This window comes from Macrosteles quadrilineatus, unplaced genomic scaffold, assembly GCF_028750875.1.
Source record: "Macrosteles quadrilineatus isolate MER2022 unplaced genomic scaffold, UCM_ALF_1.0 Scaffold_3__2_contigs__length_128488019, whole genome shotgun sequence".
Classification (NCBI taxonomy): domain Eukaryota; kingdom Metazoa; phylum Arthropoda; class Insecta; order Hemiptera; family Cicadellidae; genus Macrosteles; species Macrosteles quadrilineatus.
In genome coordinates, this window is record NW_026542596.1 from 120,656,473 (window position 1) to 120,666,730 (window position 10,258).

At 39.3% G+C, this 10,258-nt stretch overlaps 1 protein-coding gene across 1 annotated transcript; it reads right to left on the bottom strand.

Moving 5' to 3' along the window:
* Positions 1–5,202: 5,202 nt before the first annotated feature.
* Positions 5,203–9,483, bottom strand: LOC128989505 (uncharacterized protein K02A2.6-like). Its single transcript, XM_054411400.1, has 2 exons — positions 8,934–9,483; positions 5,203–7,505 (listed from the first exon to the last, which is right to left on the bottom strand). The coding sequence occupies exons 1-2, from the start codon at positions 9,481–9,483 to the stop codon at positions 5,203–5,205; spliced, it is 2,853 nt and encodes a 950-aa protein (XP_054267375.1).
* Between the last annotated feature and the right edge of the window lie 775 nt (positions 9,484–10,258).

Genomic DNA, 10,258 nt, shown 5'->3' on the forward strand with positions numbered 1-10,258 from the left:
TGTATCAATGCGTTATAAAACAATATTGTAATTTTTATTAAGAAAAGTTACGTTAAAATATTTTATAGTGTTAAACATTTGTTTGACGGAATCATTATTAATCAGTTTTTGTCTTGATATAATATTAATGAAAAATATGATAATTATGTCATTTTAAAGTTGAAAAACTGTTCCAAATATACATAATTCAATTTCAACAGTTTTTGACGGACATTTAAATTGTTTAAATTTTGCCTCACAGATGATGGAATACAAGCGAAATGTTTTGGTTTGAAACTATATATGGTGCGAATCAGCTTTTATAATTGGTAATAGAATATCGAAAGTATTTTGTACAGCAGCTAAAAATATCCAGTACAGTATATCTATTCTGAAGCCTCTCTTTGTGAGGTTATGAGTAAAGCTACCATTGTAAAACCTAAGTTATTTCCTCATAGATATACATTTATAGGTTCTAGTATTTATCTCTGAAACCTTACAACCGGTATGTACACGTTCCAACCAAACAAGTTAATTGAACTGTTACAAATAACCGTGACATCAGCCGTAGCAGAGCTTCAAACTGTGCAACGTTGTCTCTTGTTGAGTCGGACTAACTCAGCTGCACAACTAATTATAACGTCAGGTTGATTACAGCACCATGGATATTATAGTGTCATAGTTGATGTATCCGTGTAACATCACATGTTACTGTCATGTCGTCTCTTGATGAGTCAGACCAACTCAGCTGCACAACTAATTATAACGTCAGGTTGATTACAGCGCCATGGATATTATAGTGTCATAGTTGATGTATCCGTGTAACATCACATGTTACTGTCATGTCGTCTCTTGTTGAGTCAGACCAACTCAGCTGCACAACTAATTATAATGTCAGGTTGATTACAGCACCATGGATATTATAGTGTCATAGTTGATGTATCCGTGTAACATCACATGTTACTGTCATGTCGTCTCTTGTTGAGTCAGACCAACTCAGCTGCACAACTAATTATAACGTCAGGTTGATTACAGCGCCATGGATATTATAGTGTCATAGTTGATGTATCCGTGTAACATCACATGTTACTGTCATGTCGTCTCTTGATGAGTCAGACCAACTCAGCTGCACAACTAATTATAACGTCAGGTAGATTACAGCACCATGGATATTATAGTGTCATAGTTGATGTATCCGTGTAACATCACATGTTACTGTCATGTCGTCTCTTGTTGAGTCAGACCAACTCAGCTGCACAACTAATTATAACGTCAGGTAGATTACAGCACCATGGATATTATAGTGTCATAGTTGATGTATCCGTGTAACATCACATGTTACTGTCATGTCGTCTCTTGTTGAGTCAGACCAACTCAGCTGCACAACTAATTATAACGTCAGGTTGATTACAGCGCCATGGATATTATAGTGTCATAGTTGATGTATCCGTGTAACATCACATGTTACTGTCATGTCGTCTCTTGTTGAGTCAGACCAACTCAGCTGCACAACTAATTATAACGTCAGGTAGATTACAGCACCATGGATATTATAGTGTCATAGTTGATGTATCCGTGTAACATCACATGTTACTATCATGTCGTCTCTTGATGAGTCAGACCAACTCAGCAGCACAACTAATTATAGTGTGGTGGCTTAGAGACAATATCGGCAAGGATCGTGACCTGATGGATTAAAGCTGCAGCTTTTGCACATTTCTTCCATACCCTAAATACAAACAATTTATGGGGGGGTGCCCGATTTTTAGGTCCGCCATCTTGAAATACGACGCCATCTTTGTTTTCTATAGAGGAATTGAACTATTCATTGAAAATGGCATAATATCACCCAAAAGAACACATTTACGCCATTTTGTATATAACATGTTTTGTTCACAATTAAATTTGCTATAAAATGAGATAAAAACCACTTCGATAACTTAAATAGTCTTGAAGATATAAACTGTTAAAGTTTAAAATTTGATATATTCCTCTACGCTACATGTAGTTTTTGCTATATATCACCCAAACGGTCAACGGTAAGTATCTGTTATTATAATATATTTTATTCGTAATTAGATTTTCTACAAAATGAGATGAAAATTTCTAAATAAACTTAAATAGTTCGGAAGATATAAACCGTTAAAGTTATAAGCTTCTTTAATTTCTGTATGCAATAGGCCCGTGTTTCTTAAAAGTCCCCGCGCTTTGTTTTTTCTGCACGTATTGCGTCAGAAGACTGCAACTTCACACATCAATACTGGACCTAAAATAGTCCTTTTTAAAGTACTTCTTGACTTTTTTCGCCCAAGGGGGGTCGGCCCACAAGGAGTAAGTTGAAAATCTTAAATAAAAGCATATCAAATTAAAGAGATTTACCTGTAGAACGCGTTACCACAAACTGCACTTTAAAAGGACAAGTGGGTCAAAAGTTATACAATTTTATAGTTTTGCTTATTCATTAATTAATTAATGGTCAACACCATTTCATCTCATCTTGATGAAGCTTGGAAAGTTTCCTCGGGGTCTTAAAAATGGTAATGTGCTACCAATTTTCAAGAAAGGTGACCCATCCGTCAAAAGTTATCGTCCAGTGGTGGTACAACCTACATTGGCTAATATATTTCCAGCAATTCTACTTCATGGACTCTCTTTTTCTTTGAACAATGTCATCGTGCCCTATCAACAAGGGTTCAATAAAGGGCGATCTACCTTGACCAATTTGGTTCTGTACCAGGATGACATAATGCAAGCCTTTCCTCGTAACCATAAGGACGATTCTGTCAATTTGGACCTATCCAAGGCTTTCGACCGTGTAAGTCACACTTATCTCGTGGCAAAGCTTGGTGGATTGGGGATCACTGAATCATACTCGTATGATTTGAGGACTATTTGTGGAATCACTTTAAAAAAATGAAATTTGCTGGAGCGAAGTCTTGTATAAGATTGAAGCTTCTTCTGGTGTACCTAAATGATCTCTACTGGGACCAATTTTATTTTCAATATTCATTAATATATGGCTGACGTTGTCAAAGATTCTTGACAACAGGGTTCTTTCGCTCCTATTCCTCTGATAAGACCACCATTTTGAGAGAGATGCCTCAGGGCTCTGCTTTAGGACCTACCCTATTCCTGCTCTTCATTAACACCCTTCCATCTTGAATATCAACCGCTAAACCAACACTATTTTCTGATGACACCTCACTCTCCATTTCCAGCCGCACCATCAAAAGCTTGGAGCTCACTACCTTTCGGGAAGCAAGTAGCTTAATCGAGTGGTTTGATTCCAACTTTCTCTCCGTCAACGCCGAAAAAACCCAACTTTTGCACTTTTCTTTTTCAAAGAGACTCTCTAATGGATTCAGCCTACTTCTGGGTGACACAACAGTTCATCCAACTAACAGTGTTAGGTTTCTGGGACTGACACTATATAAACATTTTGATTTCTCAGATCACATTAAGCAGGTTTCAACAAAAGTCAGTTCTGGAATTTTTGTTCTACGTAGTTTAAAGAACACATCTACCTTCGAAGTTCTAATATCCGTATATTACGGACTAATATATCCTCATTTAGCGTATGATATAGCCTATTCCTATAGCGTATGCTATACCTATATGGGACTATGAAATTTTAAAAACTAAATTTCTATTTAAATTCCAAAAATCGGCTGTACGAACAGTTTTATCTCTGCCCAAACGCAAATCATGTAAAAAGTTTTTCTCAGAACCGAAATGCCTCCAGCAGAACATCAATGGAATTTCAATGTGGTTTATGCAAAATGGAATGCTTTTGAATGAATTCTAGTGAATGATGGTCCCCAACAACCTCTCTTTTTAACTATTCAATAAATGGGAACGCACTTGTTAGATCCACCTCTGTCAACGACCTTGGAGTATCATTTACATCATATCTCAAACCTGATGATCAAGATAACAGGCAGGGCCGGATTTAGCATTTTTGCGCCCCTAGGCCCAAATAATTTTCCACCCCCTAGTCTGGTCACAGTTACTTTCCTTCAAACCTTTATTAAAAACTAAATCATGCCCATAGGCCTAAGCTAATACCACTGCTCAATATAAGCTAATATCAGCTTGAATACCACTCCTCGTTGGAATCATTGCACGTTTTTTTAGAATTGACTTGTTTAGCCTTAACAAAATACCGTCTTAACACTTTTAGCAATTTTATGCTTTTTTTAATAATTGCTCATGTTTGTGGCCGTGGGGGTGGGACTGAAACAAAACAACTCAACCCACCGAGCATTCCTGCAAAAAAACATGGCCATTGATTCCAATTATTCCAGGCCCAAAAACATGAACTCCATACAGTACGTGACACCATAGATTAAACATACGTACTCCTTTAGTAGATTTGTCATCATTTTGGATTAGCTGAAAACAATTCTTGTTATTTAAGGGGTATGTTTATCTATGTTTAAATCTAGTTTATCCAAAATAAAACGATCTAATCATCAACAATAGGTCGTCTCCTGTTTATATTACAAGAAATTAAAACACACATCATAGAACTAACCCTAAAATAATAGAAACAAAATTACGTCAAAACTAACGTCCAGTCTCACCAACATGAACTACACATGGACAAATTTTGAATTAACAATGTTATGAGAAGTCGACTTGAGTTATATTTCTATGTATTTAATCCATGGTCGTACTGCATCTAGGTTATATTTCCAAAGCAAAACAGAGCAATATTCCGGCCAACCGTACCGATCCATGATAGGCCTGAGGAGAAAATGACAGCATTAATGGTTCTTTGGAGGGTATTGAATTTTTCTAAAATTGAATGCAAACTGAGATTAATATTTTTTCGTTAATTTTTGAAATGTATAAAGAACTGCACTACTTTTAGGTATAACGCACAACATAGAACATGACTTACTTTTAGCATGGATGACGTTAGACAGCCGTTCAGCGGGCAATCTGGTAGGTAGCAATGACGTCACGGCATTGGTACAGTGCAGCCAACACCGTTAAAACAATCTAGTCCTCTTAAGCCTTGATTATATATTACACTCGCCAACCCTTATAAAATAGTTGGCCCACAACTTAAAACTTCTTATAAAACTTTAATTCAACATAAAACGTTCTTTAAAACCAAACAATTTTTTAACTTCCATTTTTTTTTTCTTCTTTTTTTTATATATATTTTTTTTAATAATCAACTAAAAATTCTTCTTTTTGAATCGTGTGTATACACACTTACAAGTCCAGTTTAGCTGGTTTGCGCACAGTCCGCTGCGATCTTCTAACCACAGGAGTTGGACTGCACTGCACCTCTGGACGCTGCCCCTCTTCCATCGACTTCCGTCCTTGGGGTGACGGTGGACTTCTGGCCCTTGGCGATGACGGCAAACTCTGCCGACTTGGAGATACTCTCTCCGGCGACACGCTGACGGTCACTGATTCCGGTGGATCTGGCACTTCCTCTCTTCTAACCAAAATTTCCTCTTCCTCCACCTGACTTGGTCTTAGATGATCAGCGTGACAAAACCTGGTGCGGTTCAGGACCCTCACAAGATAAGTTACTGGACTTCTACACTCCACAATTTGGCCGGGAACCCAAGAAATTTTTTCCTGCCTCACCGTCTTTACTAACACATGCTGGCCTTCACTGAAGGACCTATCAGAGCCTCTGTGTTTATCTGCTGCCCGTTTTTGCAACTCCTGTTGCTTCCTGGCCTCATCAAGCAAATTTGGCTTCAACATTGTTAAGTGAGTTCTAGGCTTCCAGCGTAGGAACAATTCAGCCGGACTCACGCCTGTCACTGAAGTGGGGGTGTTGCGATAGGAAAATAGAAAATTATCTAGCTTATGCTGTAAAGAAGTAGGATGACTGCGCTTCTCACTCAAGACCTGGCGCAGCAGACTCTTCTTGACTTCCTGAACTGAACGTTCTGCGGCTCCGTTGGATGCCGGGTGATAGGGTGGGGACAGGGTGAATTTGACACCATTCTTTCTAAGGAATTCACGGAATTCGAGACTAGTGAATGAGGTACCATTATCAGAAACCAATTCTTCGGGCAAACCATAGGCTGCAAACAAAGTCCGAAGCTTCTCTATAGTCTTGGAGGAAGATGTAGAGCTCATCAGAAACACCTCAATCCATTTTGAGTAACTATCGACTAGGATGAGCATCTGCTGTCTTGACGTGGGATCTTCTGCAAAATCAATGTGAACTCTGCGCCACCTCTCCGTGGCTAACGGCCATTGATGCAATGGAACTCTAGGACTGGCATTTCTCGTGCCTTGACATACAAAACAAGACGCCACTGTCTCCTCAATGGATTTTTCGATACCTGGCCACCACACGTAGCTTCTAGCCAACAACTTCATCCGGGTTATACCAGGATGCTGTTCATGGAGCATCTGGATAACGTTCTCCCTCAACATCTCAGGAATCACCACCCGACTTCCCCACAAGATACAATTCTTGTCCACTGACAACTCCAATCGTCTCCTCTGAAATGGAAGCAACATAGGATTTTGAACCTCCCGCCAGCCATGTAAAACAAAGTCCCGAACCCTCGACAACAATGGATCTTTGTCCGTCAATCTTCCTACGTCCAAAGACGTAATCGGAGAATCATCACTCACACTGCAGAAATTGATTACTTGAACACAAGACTCAACATGTGAAACATAATTATCCTCCAATTCCAACGATTCATCATCTTGTAGAGGTAGGCGTGATAACGCATCAGCGTGGGGTAAGTCAACCCCTTTTCGATATTTAACCTCAAAATTGTATGCTGCCAGAATGAGAGCCCATCGCTGAAGTCTTGCCGCAGCTAGGCTAGGTACACCACGTTTTGTTCCAAAAATTGCCGCTAACGGCTGATGATCCGTCTGTAACACACAGTTCTTACGACCATAAATATACTTGTGGAATTTCTTTACACCGAATATCAACGCCAATGCTTCCTTGTGTAGTTGGGAATAATTTTTCTCACTAGGGCTAAGAGTTTTGGACGCAAAAGCTACAGGCCGCTCTTCTCCATCGACCATATGAGACAGAATGGCTGACACTCCCCTAGGGCTAGCATCACACGTTAAAACAAGTGGCTTAGACACATCATAATGCACCAAAATATTGGAGTCAAGAACCCATGACTTACTTTCCTCAAAAGTGCGTGAACACTCTTTGGTCCACTTCCATGGGACGTCCTTCTTCAAAAGATCATAAAAACAACTGATTTTTGATGACAAATTGTAAATAAACTTTCCATAGTAATTAATCAACCCAATGTAGGCCCTTAACTCATCCTTGTTACTCGGTTCCGGGGCATTTCGAATAGCCGACACAATCCCTTGCTGGGGGCTGATTCCCGTTGCTGAAACCACATAGCCTAAATACTCAACCTTAGGCTGCAAAAATTTACACTTGCTCTCGTTAACCCGAACTCCATAATCCATCAGACGCTGAAACAGATTTTCTAATCTACTACAAGCTTCTTCACGTGTTGAGCCTCCCACTAGAACATCGTCCAAGTACGCTACGGTACCTGGTAACCCACATACAATCTGATCAATGACTGCTTGAAAAATAGCCGGTGCGGACGACAACCCATACGGCAAACGTCTCAATCTAAAAAGTCCTTTATGGGTAGTCAAGGTTAACAAAGGTTGTGACTCCTCTGCTACTGCTAACTGCTGATAGGCATTTGTGAGGTCGATTACTGAAAAGTATGTACATCCTGACAACGAGGCAAAAATATCTTCCGGTTGCGGAAGCGGATAGTGCTCTGTTTGCAGCACCGGATTTAACGTTACCTTAAAATCGGCGCACAATCTTACGCCATTTGGTTTAGGAACCGTCACCAACGGTGTAGCCCACTCGGAGCTGGAAACCCTATAGGCTATTCCATCGTTAACCCTTCGGTCTAACTCTTGTTCAACCTTCTCCCTCAAACTATAAGGCACTGGCCTATATTTACAAAACTTGGGAACTACATTGTCTTTAAGAATAATGTGAGCAGTAACCCCTTTAATTTCTCCAGCTCCCGTTTGAAATACCATAGCATATTTATTTTTCAACGTTTGCACATCAACTTCAGTTGTACTGCTAAGCTTAGGCCTACTCAGTTGATCCTTACAACTAGGTCCTGATACACTACTCACAGGGTTAGGCTCAGACAAAGTCAAATTAATTTGATTACTAGGCCTACTCTGTAGGCCTACTTCCGATACTACTGAAAAAATAGAACGCCAATCAAGTTTCAACTTGGCCAACCAGCTCCTTCCCAACAACATAGGCTGGTTCCTACGACACATTTTCACAACCAATAAGGGCAACATAACTTCTTGACCTTTATATTTTACAGTTACATCAGCTTGGCCTAGCACAGGCACCTCCCCACCAGTGTATGTCAATAAACTCAAATTTACATGATTTAATTCCACATTAGGAAATTTTTCCGCAAAAACCTCAGACGGGCACACGGATACTGCTGATCCACTATCAATTTCCATTTCTACAACTACATCTTCTATCATTAGTCTTACCTTGTAAGCTTCTGTACCGTCAGATAGGCCTAGATTGTACAAACACAAGTCCCGAGTCTCCTTGACTATATCCAAGTTAGGCCTAGGCCTAGGGTCCTCCTCTTCCAAATTAAGATGATGCACCTTGTGTGGGGCAAATCTTCCACTCTTGGACTTTGAATTCTGCTTGTTAAATTTATTTCGGGACTTACAAGCCTTGAACAAATGCCCAACCATATTGCATGCATTGCACTTGTAACTAGAATATGGACAATCATTAGCTTTATGTTCCACTGAATTACACCTGTAACACTTATTTTTCCCATTAAACCCCATATTTGGTTTAAAATAACCATTTACATTGGATTTATTAAAAGAGCTAGCAGGTAAAACATTTTTACCACGTTTCATACTCAAACTGTTAACATCCTGTTTCGAACTGAAAAGACCTGTTTGCTTCTCTGCTTGTTCCAGCCTGAGAGCCAAAGTCTGAGCTTCTTCAAAATCTAAGTCTTCAGACAACAATTTTTGTCGTATCACCTCATTATTAATTCCAGAAATCAATTTGTCCCTAAGGGCATCTTTCAGAAATGTAGAAAATTTACAAGTACTAGACAAATGCTTGATAGCTACAACAAATTCAGAAATAGTTTCGGTAGGCTTTTGTACCCTGGAATAAAACATGTATCGTTCCGCCACTACTAACTTCTTTGGGGAAAAATGTTTGACCAATACTTTTGACAAATCTTCATAAGATTTACTATCCACCTCATCAGGAGACACAATATCTGACAAAACTGCTAATATTTTAGGGCCCAGAACAGTAATCAACACTGAAACTTTACTACCATCTTCAATACTATTGGCCTTGAAATAGTGTTTGAGACGCATTAAATACGACTCAATGGCTTCCTCATGGGGATTAAACTCTCCCACCTTCCCAATACCTGACATTTTCGTCACAGTAGATCCTTTTCCTTTGTCCTTTTTGTCTCCCATTAACACTCGCGGAAAAGATTTTTACTTTTTAATCCATAGAAGAAATCCGTAATTACCGACTGCGCCAATGAAATGTATAAAGAACTGCACTACTTTTAGGTATAACGCACAACATAGAACATGACTTACTTTTAGCATGGATGACGTTAGACAGCCGTTCAGCGGGCAATCTGGTAGGTAGCAATGACGTCACGGCATTGGTACAGTGCAGCCAACACCGTTAAAACAATCTAGTCCTCTTAAGCCTTGATTATATATTACAATTTTAAAGGTAAATAATTCATTGTTGGTTTAATATTCAACAAAACTTATGATATATTTTAACTTGATCCTGCAGATAGTTGTAAACTAATCAAAAGATTAGTTAATAAATAACTTTTGTTTTGTGATGTGAGGGTGGTAACAATGTCATGTCTAGCACGCATGCACCCCTTATCACTCTGATCAGTAGTGCCGAGCCCGACCCAGCATAGTGGCAGTGCAGTGGCAATACGACGCGTACCCCTTTCTGGCGCTCGTCAACGTCAACATCCCTACAGCCTACTCCCGTATAACCAATGTTCGTTACCAATTTTGAAACGAAATTGATGCGTAATTCTGAAAATATAGTTTAAATTTCATAACAATTATTTCTTCTTATGAACTTCAGAATCACAATGCTTTGGAGTTTTTTGATCAATTATGACTATTTATTTTTATTTTTAGATAGCCTAGGTATAAAAAAATACTCTCGGCCGTGCGCCCTCTGGGACCTTGCGCCCATAGGCCCGGGCCT